Source organism: Pongo pygmaeus, chromosome 1, assembly GCF_028885625.2.
Source record: "Pongo pygmaeus isolate AG05252 chromosome 1, NHGRI_mPonPyg2-v2.0_pri, whole genome shotgun sequence".
In the NCBI taxonomy this organism is placed as follows: Eukaryota; Metazoa; Chordata; class Mammalia; order Primates; family Hominidae; genus Pongo; species Pongo pygmaeus.
Window position 1 is genome coordinate 24,542,991 of NC_072373.2, and position 16,084 is coordinate 24,559,074.

At 38.8% G+C, this 16,084-nt stretch overlaps 1 protein-coding gene across 2 annotated transcripts in view; it reads right to left on the reverse strand.

The window, feature by feature from the left end:
• The window catches only part of DNAH14 (dynein axonemal heavy chain 14), a 510,612-nt gene that overhangs the window by 377,788 nt on the left and 116,740 nt on the right, over window positions 1-16,084 (reverse strand). For both annotated transcript variants that reach the window (XM_063672417.1, XM_054474368.2), the window contains exons 16-17: window positions 8,209-8,375; window positions 6,791-7,135 (exon numbers count right to left, since the gene is read on the reverse strand). In XM_063672417.1, coding sequence (XP_063528487.1) covers window positions 6,791-7,135; window positions 8,209-8,375 — 512 coding nt within the window. The remainder of the gene's footprint in view (window positions 1-6,790; window positions 7,136-8,208; window positions 8,376-16,084) is intronic.

The following is a 16,084-nucleotide window of genomic DNA, read 5'->3' on the forward strand; positions in this document are numbered from 1 at the left end:
GCAGAAGGCAAGAAATAACTAAGATCAGAGCAGAACTAAAGGAAATAGAGACACAAAACACCCTTCAAAAAAATCAATGAATCCAGGAGCTGGTTTTTTGAAAAGATCAACAAAATTGATAGACTGCTAGCAAGACTAATAAAGAGGAAAAGAGAGAAGAATCAAATAGACGCAATAAAAAATGAGAAAGGGGATATCACCACCGATCCCACAGAAATACAAACTACAATCAGAGAATACTATCAACACTTCTACACAAATAAACTAGAAAATCTAGAAGAAATGGATAAATTCCTCAACACATACAGCCTCCCAAAACTAAACCAGGAAGAAGTTGAATCTCTGAATAGACCAGTAACAGGCTCTGAAATTGAGGCAATAATTAATAGCTTACCAACCAAAAAAAGTCCAGGACCAGATGGATTCACAGCCAAATTCTACCAGAGGTACAAGGAGGAGCTGGTGCCATTCCTTCTGAAACTATTCCAATCAATAGAAAAAGAGGGAATCCTTCCTAACTCATTTTATGAGGCCAGCATCATCCTGATACCAAAGCCGGGCAGAGACACAACAAAAAAAGAGAATTTTAGACCAATATCCCTGACGAACATCGGTGCAAAAATCCTCAATAAAATACTGGCAAATCGAATCCAGCAGCATATCAAAAAGCTTATCCACCATGATCAAGTGGGCTTCATCCCTGGGATGCAGGGCTGGTTCAACATACACAAATCAATAAACGTAATCCAGCATATAAACAGAACCAATGACAAAAACCATATGATTATCTCAATAGATGCAGAAAAGGCCTTTGACAAAATTCAACAACCCTTCATGCTAAAAACTCTCAATAAATTAGGTATTGATGGGACGTATCTCAAAATAATAAGAGCTATCTATGACAAACCCACAGCCAATATCATACTGAATGGGCAAAAACTGGAAGCATTCCCTTTGAAAAGTGGCAAAAGATAGGGATGCCCTCTCTCACCACTCCTATTCAACATGGTGTTGGAAGTTCTGGCCAGGGCAATTAGGCAGGAGAAGGAAATAAAGGGTATTCAATTTGGAAAAGAGGAAGTCAAATTGTCCCTGTTTGTAGATGACACGATTGTACATCTAGAAAACCCCATCGTCTCAGCCCAAAATCTCCTTAAGCTGAAAGGCAACTTCAGCCAAGTCTCAGGATACAAAATCAATGTGCAAAAATCACAAGCATTCTTATACACCAATAACAGACAAACACAGAGCCAAATCATGAGTGAACTCCCATTCACAATTGCTTCAAAGAGAATAAAATACCTAGGAATCCAACTTACAAGGGACGTGAAGGACATCTTCAAGGAGAACTACAAACCACTGCTCAATGAAATAAAAGAGGATACAAACAAATGGAAGAACATTCCATGCTCATAGGTAGGAAGAATCAATATCATGCAAATGGCCATACTGCCCAAGGTAATTTATAGATTCAGTGCCATCCCCATCAAGCTACCAATGACTTTCTTCACAGAATTGGAAAAAACTACCTTAAAGTTCATATGGAACCAAAAAAGAACCCACATTGCCAAGTCAATCCTAAGCCAAAAGAACAAAACTGGAGGCATTACGCTACCTGACTTCAAACTATACTACAAGGCTACAGTAACCAAAGCAGCATGGTACTGGTACCAAAACAGAGATATAGATCAATGGAACAGAACAGAGCCCTCAGAAATAATGTCGCATATCTACAACCATCTGATCTTTGACAAACCTGAGAAAAACAAGCAATGGGGAAAGGATTCCCTATTTAATAAATGGTGCTGGGAAAACTGGCTAGCCATATGTAGAAAGCTGAAACTGGATCCCTTTCTTACACCTTATACAAAAATTAATTCAAGATGGATTAAAGACTTACATGTTAGACCTAAAACCATAAAAACCCTAGAAGAAAACCTAGGCATTACCATTCAGGACATAGGCATGGCCAAGGACTTCATGTCTAAAACACCAAAAGTGATGGCAAGAAAAGCCAAAATTGACAAATAGGATCTAATTAAACTAAAGAGCTTCTGCACAGCAAAAGAAACCACCATCAGAGTGAACAGGCAACCTACAAAATGGGAGAAAATTTTTGCAATCTACTCATCTAACAAAGGGCTAATATCCAGCATCTACAATGAACTCAAACAAATTTACAAGAAAAAAATAAACAACCCCATCAAAAAGTGGGCGAAGGATATGAACAGACACTTCTCAAAAGAAGACATATTTATGCAGCCAAAAGACACATGAAAAAATGCTCATCAACATTGGCCATCAGAGAAATGCAAATCAAAACCACAATGAGATACCATCTCACACCAGTTAGAATGGCGATCATTAAAAAGTCAGGAAACAACAGGTGCTGGAGAGGATGTGGAGAAATAGGAACACTTTTACACCATTGGTGGGACTGTAAACTAGTTCAATCATTGTGGAAGTCAGTGTGGTGATTCCTCAGGGATCTAGAACTAGAAATACCATTTGACCCAGCCATCCCATTACTGGGTATATACCCAAAGGATTATAAATCATGCTGCTATAAAGACACATGAACACGTATGTTTATTGCGGCACTATTCACAATAGCAAAGACTTGGAACCAACCCAAATATCCAACAATCATAGACTGGATTAAGAAAATGTGGCACAAAGATACCATGGAATACTATGCAGCCATAAAAAATGATGAGTTCATGTCCTTTGTGGGGACATGGATGAAGCTGGAAACCATCATTCTCAGCAAACTATTGCCAAGGACAAGAAACCAAACACTACATGTTCTCACTCATAGGTGGGAATTGAACAGTGAGAACACATGGACACAGGAAGGGGAACATCACACACCGGGGCCTATTGTGTGGTGCGGGGAGGGGGGAGGGGTAGCATTAGGAGATATACCTAATGTTAAATGACGAGTTAATGGGTGCAGCACACCAACATGGCACATGTATACGTATGTAACAAACTTGCACATTGTGCACATGTACCCTAAAACTCAAAGCATAATAAAAAAATAAAAATAAAAATAAAAATAAAAAAATAATTTAGCTATGGTGGTACATGCCTGTAGTCCCAGCTATTCTGGAGGCTCAGGTGGGAGGATCACTTGAGTTTGAGGTTACAGTAAGCTATGATCACCACTGCACTATAGCCCCCATCACTGCAAATAAAGAAAAGACACACTTCTATTCCAGTAATAGTCTAGAACTGAAAGTACTAAGCTATCTCAGTGAAGAATAACTGTTGGGTAAGGGAGTGGGAGTTAGGTTGTTCCAACATCTCATTTTTGGAGAAGGGGAGAATTAGAAAATGACACCATTCTTGAGATCTCATTTTATTGGCATGAGGAAATGCTATGGAGGAATACGGCATCTTAGAGGATAAACATTTTGTTTCCTCTTAATAGCAGATAAATACATTTTATTATGAGAATCAGGAGAGGGAAGATTATCATCAAAGAAATTTAAAAGTAGAATAAAACTCCCAAAATGAATATAGTAAAAAAAAAAGAGGGAGGTCACTGAAGATCAACTGATCAATAGAGCAAAAATAAGGACAAAACCTTTAAGAAAAAAGTAAAATATAAGGTGAAATGGAAAAAAAGTGCATTAAATGTTATAAGTTAACAGACTGATTTCTCTTTTTAAAAGATAATTATTAACTGAGTTATAAAACAAAATTCAGAATTACACTATTTATAAGAAGCACACTTAAAAAGAATATAAAAAATAAAGCAATGGGCAAAAATTAACTTGGCAAATATACATACACAAAAGAAATAGAAGTAGTTTTTATCAGGCAAGTTAAAAGTACTTTAAAGATTCCTATAATGTTTTGATACATGACACGCTTTGTGAAGATGATTTAACAGTCATAAACCATACTGTATAGAAGCTAACTATATATAGGAAAAACCACCAGAAATGCAAGAAGAAATTCATTTAAAGCATAATTATAATGAGAAGTTTTCAACAGATTTTCAGGATTTATATATGTCTGATACACCAAAAATAAATAAGGATATAGAGGAAATATATAATATACTAAAACCATTAATTTGAAAGAGTAGAACTTTATAGACAGTATTATAATGAAATAACTTAATTTTTCCTCCCACTTTTTGCGGTTTAAATGAAGAACGGACATTTGGATAAAATATACATCAATACCCAAGACTTTTCTGGTCACAAACAGATAATAAAAGTCCTCTGGTCACTTTTAATTTTAAAAATCCATAATTTAAATGTCAAGTCCCTATGTATTAATAGTCAAGCCTCCAAAATTTATTTAAAATTAATGTCTGTGGTAGAGAAGGTGGGTATGTAATTGGCTGCTTTTATATTTCTATATCTTTTATTTATTCAATTACTTCCAGTTCCTACCCACACCTTCTGAACCCTCCAGGGGTATAGTAGGAGACAGGAGGAGAGAGGAGGCAGAAAATGTCTTTACTGCCTGCCACTGTCTGACCCGGCATTAACGTCTCTGAGCTGGGCAGATGTTTAGAGCTGACTCTGTCTCATGGGGAGCACTCACAGATTCTCAGTGATTCTCCACTGGGAACCCGACAACTGTAATTTCCTGGTTCTTTAGGCTTCTATTGTAGGTTCTCTTCTAGTCTCACTACACACATAAACAAGGGCATTGTCATTCACTCTATTGATTTCAACAACCACTTGTTTCTGATCATTTAAATATATATATTTCCAGTGTAGACACTTTCTTGATACCCAGACATGTATATCTGGTTATCCGTACTTGAATATTATTATGCAATTTAACAAGTACTATGTTCCTCCTCCCAATAATTTGCATCACTGCCCACCCTGTTGCCCAACCCAAAACCTGAAAACATAATTAACTTTATCTTATTCCTCACATTCAGTCAATGCCATATCCTGTTGATTCATCTCCTAGATGTATCTCATATCTATATATTGCTCAGAGTTCTCATTGTTACTACACTGAATCAGACTATCATCACCTCTCCCCTAGATGATGGAAACAGCTTTCCTCCTGTTTTACCCAACTTCAATCTATTCTTCACACTGCAGCCAGAGGGTCCACACAAAAATGCAAATTACATCAGTCACTTCTCTGCTTAAAACCTTGCAATAATTCCTATAGTCTTAAGAATAATGTTCCAAGTCCCTGACATGGCTTACAAGGCCCTTTTCTCCATTTCTTAGCTTCACCTCTTGCCAATGCCTTTTCACAGACTATATTCCCACCTAACTGGATCGATTCAGGTCTTCTTCATGTATGCCTTGTTCTCTTTTGACCTTTCACTTGCTGTCCCCATTTTGTGATGTCAGTTTCTGCTTGATGCCTACCCCAAACTTCATTTTCCTTCACCACTTTAGTAACAAATCCTGAATTTGTGTGGGGTACCATGCTCCCAGTTAAAAGACTACTGTTCTCAGTCAGTCTTGCAGCTAGGTGAGGGCACATAACTGAGTTCTAGTAAATAAAATAAAAGCAAAAGTGTGGGGGTACCTCTGGGAAATATCCTTAAAAGTGGAATTCAGAGATTTTCTTTGCTGCCTTCTTCCATCCAGCTACCTGGAATGAGGATATGATAACCAGTGCATGAGGATCATGCTCCAGGGAAGGCAGAGTGGTTAGCTAGAAGCATCCTATGTCCCTGACGGCTTCGTGAAGCCAACCATACTAGCCCTATGTTGTCTCTTTCTCCACTCATTTTACCTGAGAGAAAAATTAGTTTCAAACTTGTATAAGCCACTGTTACCTTTGGCTTTCTGTTGTATGCAACTGAATCTAAGTTAAATCAACCTATTCCTGCAATATTCTAACCTTTCTTTCCAGTGTTTCCATGACATCCCCCATTGGCTACACAACTCCCACTCCTCCTTTAGATGGTATTACTTTTCCTAGCAAATTGTCTGTGATTGTTCACCTGGGTTATGTTAGGTATTTCAGCTAGCATTTTCTTCTAGATTAGACTCTATTGAATCTATCCCCTCTCATGGTTATATTTCAGGGGCCTAGTACAATGCCTGGCATATAATCAATGCTCAACAAATATCTGTGCTCTGATTTAATAAATGAACAAATAGTAGGTATTATTATAAATTCATATCCTTAAACAGGTCTGAGGTACAACTGAGGGTGCTTGTGTGGACAATGGCTGGTCTATTAGGATGTAAGCTGTCCTAGAAACTTGTATAGATGATAGGTAGGAATAATTAATGAAGGGGCAGGTTATCTTGCTCCCAGATCTTCATACTTTCTCGGCTTGGGAATCTCCATAGAGTCTCCAAACCACTGTGGTCCCAGAGGAGATCTGCCCACCCAGAATACTTCCTTAAAGAGGTCAGCCCTAATATACAGTGAAACTCCAATATTCATCTGTATTCAAAGATTTATCTTAGATACTCCATAGCTTGATGAAACTTACATTCTAATGGAATAGACGACCAACAAACAAACAAATAACATAATGTCAGGTAGTAATGTATGTCATAAAGATAAAACAGGGAAAGAAGCAGGAAAGTGATATGGAATGCAATAGATGTGATCAGAGAAGGTTTTCTGAGGAAGTGATATTTTATCAAAGATACAAACAAATGTAATACACATTAAAATTTTCTGAGTATAATATTTATGTATATCTTCATTTTTTCACTTTTATCATACTCTGCATGTGACATCTGATACCATATATTCTCTAAGTATATATTTTAAATTTAAAATTTACTAATCTGAAACATTCTTACACAACAAGAATTTTCAAAATACTTACTTCCAATAAATTTTTGTTCTTTTTTTCAATTACAGATCGTATGAGGGTGTGGCTCATATGTATGACGTTTTCAATATACAGTAAGCATTCTGATTGATAATCAAGACTTACAACGTTGAAAATACCAATACGCTTCTCAATGGCCATATTCATAATATGTCTAAAATAGTTTCTGAATCTATTTAGAATAGCTTCAAATTCTTTTGAAGTTAATTCTCCCATAGATGATATTTTCATACTCATGATTTTGGCCTTTTCTATCATGGTACAATACTTTATAAACTTGTTGCTGTAAGCATTAACTAGGCCCACTGAATTACCAATAATAGTCAGGAGATTCACAATCTGTAAAGAAGAATGTTAAGATGTTAGTCAGAATTTTTATTTTAAGAGTGAAAAATGGTTTGACATGCTAATAGTTTCTGAGAAAATAAAATAATAGTGCTATGTGGAGTTTATTTTAAGAACCTCTATTAAAAATCAAAATATGTTGGAAACACAAGACTAAGAAATTTAGATGGCTTTCTAATATTTAGCTTTTACCTGAAGACTTATTAGGCTATTTAACTTTATAAATAACATGTTATTTTGAGCCATGTACTGGAAACACCAATCATTTATCCTCTTGCTTGTTACCCTGTTTTAGAGTATACTATGCTTAGCCCTAGAAAAGGCCAGTCCCCAACCCCCAGGCTAGAGAGCAGTGCCAGTCCATGGCCTGTTAGGAACTATGCCACACAGCAGGAGGTGAGTGGTGGGTGAGCGAGCATTACTGCCTCAGCCCCACCTCCTGCCAGATCAGAAGTGGCATTAGATTCTCATAGGAGCTTGAATCCTATTGTGAACTGCACATGTGAGGGATCTAGGTTGTGCATCCCTTATGACAATCTAACTAATGCCTGATGAACTGAGGTGGAACAGTTTCATCCAGAAACCACCCCTCAGCTGCCATCCATGGACTAACTGTATTCCACAAAACCAGTCCCTGGTGCCAAAAGGGTTAAGGGCCACTGGTATATAGTATGTGACTTCACCCAATTCACCAAAGACATAACTATTTAGATAGGGTAGAATCCTAAATCAATCTAAGCCAATTAGATTCTCTTGTAAATTTGTATAAAAATACCCAGTTGATGCTAATGGAAAGAGTTGAGGCATGGCAAATCAACAATTGACGAGCCCACATTATGAGGGAGCCATAAAAGAGAAAGCTTATTTTCACAGAAGTTGGAAAAATCACACAGAGGTGAGCAGCGATGACACATCATGGGAAAAACAAATGGGGAGATAAGCTGGGAATGATTTTCCAATTGCTATGAATAGGACACACTAATTTTTCAATAAATTCATTTCATTTAAGAATTCAGTGGGTTTCTGCTCCTTAAACATTCCCTAAAATGAAGTGTTTTAAAACTTACTATATTTTGGTAGGCAGGATCTGTTTCAAAAAGGATGTGACAATCTGGCCATCTGGTCTGCTCTGTATAATGTATTATGCTTCCTGTCTTATTAGGTAAATCCATTATTGAAACCAAATCAATGAAGATAGACAGCTGGGGATCTTGGCAAAGAGGAGTAATTGTGGCTAAAATATATAATTTAAAAGTCAGTACTTCAGAAATGCCATTGAAAGCAACACTTCAAAATTATCCATGACATCTAGAACTATTGAAAATGGGGGCTGATTTATTATGAGGGTTAGACAATATTCTATACTTACAACTGGAATTTAAAAATAGGTGTAAGGATTTAGATTTAATACTATAGAAACAAAGAGCCACTCACAGGTAACTGAGTGGAGGTGATGAGAGGCATGATTGAAACATAAACTGAAAATAAGTCACTCAGTTTACAAATATTTGACATGTATCTGTTATGTGGAGTGTATTATACCATTACAAGGATACAAAAATCAGGAGACACAGCCTCAAGAGTTCAGTCTAGCTGAACAACTAACTGGATGTCCACAGGCATAGATAGATGATAGATAGATAGATAGATAGATAGATAAACAAACCTCAACCTATACTTCACACTTTATAAAAAATTTCAATTCAAGATGAGTCATATACCTAAATATAAAACACAAATCCATAAATCTTCAAGGAGAAAATATAGGAGAGAAAAATCTGTGTGATCTTGAGTTAGGTAAAAAGTTTTTAGAAACAAAACCAAAAGTATAACCCATAAAAGAAAAAAACTGATGAGCTGTACTTTATCAAAAGTAAGTAGTTTAGCTCTGTGAAAGACAATGAAAAGATAAGGCACAGATTGGGAGAAAATCTCACAAAGATTGCTTGCAAGTCATATGTATGATAGAACAATTGTATTCAGAGTATGCATAAAGACCTCTCACAAACCAACAATAAGAAAACAAAAACCCCAATTAAAAAAAAATAGGTTCTGGGTGTGGTGGCCCCTGCCTGCAATCCCAGCACTTTGGGAGGCCGAGGTGGGTTGATCACGAGGTCAGGAGTTCAAGACCAACATAGCCAAGATGGTGAAACCCCGTCTCTACTAAAAATACAAAAAAAATTAGCTGGGCGTAGTGGTGGGCACCTGTAATCCCAGCTACTCAGGAGGTTGAAGCAGAGAATTGCTTGAACCTGGGAGATGGAGGTTGCAGTGAGCTGAGATTGCGCCAGTGCACTCCAGCCTGGGTGATAGAGCAAGACTCCATCTCAAAAAAAAAAAAAAAAGGCAAAAGATCTAAAAAGACATTTGGCAAAATAAGATATGCAGATGGAAAACTAGCATAATAAAAGATGAACAATATCATTTGTTACTAGTGAAATGAAAATTACCACAATAAGATATCATTACACACCTATTAGAAGGCTAAAAGCTTTTTGTTTTTGTTTTTAATCTGGCAATTATCAAGTGCTGGCAAAGACACAGAGCAACTGGAATTCATACATTGCTGGTAGGAATGCAAAATGATACAACCACTTTGCAAAAGTTTGGCCATTCTCATAAAGTTAAATATATAACTACCGGGAGGAGGAGCCAAGATGGCCGAATACGAACAGCTCAGGTCTACAGCTCCCAGCGTGAGTGACGCAGAAGACGGGTGATTTCTGCATTTCCATCTGAGGTACCCAGTTCATCTCACTAGGGAGTGCCAGACAGTGGACGCAGGACAGTGGGGGCAGTGCACCGTGTGCCAGCCGAAGCAGGGCGAGGCATTGCCTCACTCGGGAAGTGCAAGGGGTCAGGGAATTCCCTTTCCTGGACAAGGAAAGGGGCGACAGACGGCACCTGGAAAACTGGGCCACTCCCACCCGAATACTGCGCTTTTCCAATGGGCTTAGGAAACAGCACACCAGGAGATTATATCCTGCACCTGGCTCGGAGGGTCCTACGCCCACGGAGTCTCACTGATTGCTATCACAGCAGTCTGAGATCAAACTGCAAGGCGGCAGCGAGGCTGGGGGAGGGGCGCCCGCCACTGCCCAGGCTTGCTTAGGTAAACAAAGCAGCCAGGAAGCTCCAACTGGGTGGAGCCCACCACAGCTCAAGGAGGCCTGCCTGCCTCTATAGGCTCCACCTCTGGGGGCAGGGCACAGACAAACAAAAAGACAGCAGTAACCTCTGCAGACTTAATGTCTGACAGCTTTGAGGAGAGAAGTGGTTCTCCCAGCACGCAGCTGGAGATCTGAGAACGGGCAGACTGCCTCCTCAAGTGGGTCCCTGACCCTTGACCCCCGAGCAACCTAACTAGGAGGCACCCCCAAGTAGGGGCAGACTGACACCTCACATGGCTGGGTACTCATCTGAGACAAAAATTCCAGAGGAACGATCAGATAGCAGCATTCGCAGATCACAAAAATCCGCAGTTCTGCAGACACCGCTGCTGATACCCAGGCAAACAGCGTCTGGAGTGGACCTCTAGCAAACTCCATCAGACCTGCAGCTGAGGGTCCTGTCTGTTAGAAGGAAAACTAACAAACAGAAAGGACATCAACACCAAAAACCCACCTGTACAACACCATCATCAAGGACCAAAGGTAGATAAAACCACAAAGATGGGGAAAAAACACAGCAGAAAAACTGGAAACTCTAAAAAGCAGAGTGCCTCTCCTCCTCCAAAGGAACGCAGTTCCTCAACAGCAACGGAACAAAGCTGGTCGGAGAATGACTGACGAGTTGAGAGAAGAAGGCTTCAGACAATCAAACTACTCCGAGCTACAGGAGGAAATTCAAACCAAAGGCAAAGAAGTTGAAAACTTTGAAAAACTTTAGATGAATGTATAACAAGAATAACCAATACAGAGAAGTGCTTAAAGGAGCTGATGGAGCTGAAAGCCAAGGCTTGAGAACTACGTGAAGAATGCAGAAGCCTCAGGAGCCGATGCGACCAACTGGAAGAAAGGGTATCAGTGATGGAAGATGAAATGAATGAAATGAAGCGAGAAGGGAAGTTTAGAGAAAAAAGAACAAAAAGAAACAAACAAAGCCTCCAAGAAATGTGGGACTATGTGAAAAGACCAAATCTACGTCTGATTGGTGTACCTGAAAGTGACGGGGAGAATGGAACCAAGTTGGAAAACACTCTGCAGGATATTATCCAGGAGAACTTCCCCAATCTAACAAGGCAGGCCAATATTCAGATTCAGGAAATACAGAGAATGCCAAAAAGATACTCCTCGAGAAGAGCAACTCCAAGACACATAATTGTCAGATTCACCAAAGTTGACATGAAGGAACAAATGTTAAGGGCAGCCAGAGAGAAAGGTCGGATTACCCACAAAGGGAAGTCCATCAGACTAACAGCAGATCCCTCGGCAGAAACTCTACAAGCCAGAAGAGAGTGGTGGCCCATATTCAACATTCTTAAAGAAAAGAATTTTCAACCCAGAATTTCATATCCAGCCAAACTAAGCTTCATAAGTGAAGGAGAAATAAAATCCTTTACAGACAAGCAAATGCTGAGAGATTTTGTCACTACCAGGCCTGCCCTAAAAGAGCTCCTGAAGGAAGCACTAAACATGGAAAGGCACAACCAGTACCAGCTGCTGCAAAATCATGCCAAAATGTAAAGACCATCGAGAATAGGAAGAAACTGCATCAACTAACGAGCAAAATAAGGAGCTACCATCAGAATGACAGGATCGAATTCATACATAACAATATTAACCTGAAATGTAAATGGACTAAATGCTCCAATTAAAAGACACACTGGCAAACTGGATGAAGAGTCAAGATCCATCAGTGTGCTGTATTCAGGAAACCCATCTCACGTGCAGAGACACACATAGGCTCAAAATAAAAGGATGGAGGAAGATCTACCAAGCAAATGGAAAACAAAAAAAATGCAGGGTTTGCAATCCTAGTCTCTGATAAAACAGACTTTAAACCAACAAAGATCAAAAGAGACAAAGAAGGCCATTACATAATGGTAAAGGGATCAACTCAACAAGAAGAGCTAACTATCCTAAATATATATGCACCCAATACAGGAGCACCCAGATTCATAAAGCAAGTCCTGAGTGACCTACAAAGAGACTTAGACTCCCACACAATAATAATGGGAGACTTTAACACCCCACTGTCAACATCAGACAGATCAACGAGGCAGAAAGTTAACAAGGATACCCAGGAATTGAACTCAGCTCTGCACCAAGCAGACCTAATAGACATCTACAGAACTCTCCACCCCAAATCAACAGAATATACATTCTTCTCAGCACCACACCACACCTATTCCAAAATTGACCACATAGTTGGAAGCTCTCCTCAGCAAATGTAAAAGAAAAGAAATTATAATAAACTGTCTCTCAGATCACAGTGCATTCAAACTAGAACTCAGGATTAAGAAACTCACTGAAAACCGCTCAACTACATGGAAACTGAACAACCTGCTCCTGAATGACTACTGGGTACATAAGGAAATGAAGGCAGAAATAAAGATGTTCTTTGAAACCAACGAGAACAAAGACACAACGTACCAGAATCTCTGGGACGCATTCAAAGCAGTGTGTAGAGGGAAATTTATAGCACTAAATGCCCACAAGGGAAAGCAGGAAAGATCCAAAATTGACACCCTAACATCACAATTAAAAGAACTAGAAAAGCAAGAGCAAACACATTCAAAAGCTAGCAGAAGGCAAGAAATAACTAAAATCAGAGCAGAACTGAAGGAAATAGAGACATAAGAAACCCTTCAAAAATTAATGAATCCAGGAGCTGGTTTTTTGAAAGGATCAACAAAATTGATAGACCGCTAGCAAGACTAATAAAAAAAGAAGAATCAAATAGTTGCAATAAAAAATGATGAAGGAGATTTCACCACCAATCCCACAGAAATACAGACTACCATCAGAGAATACTACAAACACCTCTACTCAAATAAACTAGAAAATCTAGAAGAAATGGATAAATTCCTGGACACATACACTCTCCCAAGACTAAACCAGGAAGAAGTTGAATCTCTGAATAGACCAATAACAGGAGCTGAAATTGTGGCAATAATCAATAGCTTACCAACTAAAAAGAGTCCAGGACCAGATGGATTCACAGCCAAATTCTACCAGAGGTACAAGGAGGAACTGGTACCATTCCTTCTGAAACTATTCCAATCAACAGAAAAAGAGGGAATCCTCTCTAACTCATTTTATGAGGCCAGCATCATCCTGATACCAAAGACGGGCAGAGACACAACCAAAAAAGAGAATTTTAGACCAATATCCTTGATGAACATTGATGCAAAAATCCTCAACAGAATACTGGCAAACTGAATCCAGCAGCACATCAAAAAGCTTATCCACCATGATCAAGTGGGCTTCATCCCTGGGATGCAAGGCTGGTTCAATATATGCAAATCAATAAATGTAATCCAGCATTTAAACAGAACCAAAGACAAAAACCACATGATTATCTCAATAGATGCAGAAAAGGCCTTTGACAAAATTCAACAACCCTTCATGCTAAAAACTCTCAATGAATTAAGTATTGATGGGATGTATCTCAAAATAATAAGAGCTATCTATGACAAACCCACAGCCAATATCATACTGAATGGGCAAAAACTGGAAGCATTACCTTTGAAAAGTGGCACAAGACAGGGATGCCCTCTCTCACCACTCCTATTCAACATAGTGTTGGAAGTTCTGGCCAGGGCAATTAGGCAGGAGAAGGAAATAAAGGTATTCAATTAGGAAAAGAGGAAGTCAAATTGTCCCTGTTTGCAGATGACATGATTGTATATCTAGAAAACCCCACTGTCTCAGCCCAAAATCTCCTTAAGCTGATAAGCAACTTCAGCAAAGTCTCAGGATACAAAATCAATGTACAAAACCCACAAGCATTCTTATACACCAATAGCAGAAAAGGCCTTTGACAAAATTCAACAACCCTTCATGCTAAAAACTCTCAATGAATTAGGTATTGATGGGATGTATCTCAAAATAATAAGAGCTATCTATGACAAACCCACAGCCAATATCATACTGAATGGGCAAAAACTGGAAGCATTACCTTTGAAAAGTGGCACAAGACAGGGATGCCCTCTCTCACCACTCCTATTCAACATAGTGTTGGAAGTTCTGGCCAGGGCAATTAGGCAGGAGAAGGAAATAAAGGTATTCAATTAGGAAAAGAGGAAGTCAAATTGTCCCTGTTTGCAGATGACATGATTGTATATCTAGAAAACCCCACTGTCTCAGCCCAAAATCTCCTTAAGCTGATAAGCAACTTCAGCAAAGTCTCAGGATACAAAATCAATGTACAAAACCCACAAGCATTCTTATACACCAATAGCAGACAAACAGAGAGCCAAATCATGAGTGAACTCCCATTCACAATTGCTTCAAAGAGAATAAAATACCTAGGAATCCAACTTACAAGGGACGTGAAGGACCTCTTCAAGGAAAACTACAAACCACTGCTCAATGAAATAAAAGAGGATACAAACAAATGGAAGAACATTCCATGCTCATGGGTAGGAAGAATCAATATCGTGAAAATGGCCATACTGCCCAAGGTAATTTATGGATTCAATGCCATCCCCATCAAGCTAGCAATGACTTTCTTCACAGAATTGGAAAAAACTACCTTAAAGTTCATATGGAACCAAAAAAGAGCCTGCATCGCCAAGTCAATCCTAAGCCAAAAGAACAAAACTGGAGGCATCACACTACTTGACTTCAAACTATACTACAAGGCTACAGTAACCAAAACAGCATGGTACTGGTACCAAAACAGAGATATAGATCAATGGAACAGAACAGAGCCCTCAGAAATAATGCCGCATATCTACAACTATCTGATCTTTGACAAACCTGAGAAAAACAAGCAATGGGGAAAGGATTCCCTATTTAATAAATGGTGCTGGGAAAACTGGCTAGCCATATGTAGAAAGCTGAAACTGGATCCCTTCCTTACACCTTATACAAAAATTAATTCAAGATGGATTAAAGACTTAAATGTTAGACCTAAAACCATAAAAACCCTAGAAGAAAACCTAGGCATTACCATTCAGGACATAGGCATGGCCAAGGACTTCATGTCTAAAACACCAAAAGCAATGGCAACAAAAGCCAAAATTGACAAATGGGATCTAATTAAACTAGAGAGCTTCTGCACAGCAAAAGAAACTACCATCAGAGTGAACAGGCAACCTACACAATGGGAGAAAATTTTCGCAACCTACTCTTCAAAGGGCTAATATCCAGAATCTACAATGAACTCAAACAAATTTACAAGAAAAAAACAAACAACCCCATCAAAAAGTGGGCGAAGGATATGAACAGACACTTCTCAAAAGAAGACATTTATGCAGCCAAAAGACACATGAAAAAATGCTCATCATCACTGGCCATCAGAGAAATGCAAATCAAAACCACAATGAGATCCCATCTCACACCAGTTAGAATGGCAATCATTAAAAAGTCAGGAAACAACAGGTGCTGGAGAGGATGTGGAGAAATAGGAACACTTTTACACTGTTGGTGGGATTGTAAACTAGTTCAACCATTGTGGAAGTCAGTGTGGCGATTCCTCAGGGATCTAGAACTAGAAATACCATTTGACCCAGCCATCTCATTACTGGGTATATACCCAAAGGTCTATAAATCATGCTTCTATAAAGACACATGCACACGTATGTTTATTGTGGCATGATTCACAATAGCAAAGACTTGGAAGAAACCCAAATGTCCAACAATGATAGACTGGATTAAGAAAATGTGGCACATATACACCATGGAATACTATGCAGCCATAAAAAATGATGAGTTCATGTCCTTTGTAGGGACATGGATGAAATTGGAAATCATCATTCTCAGTAAACTATCG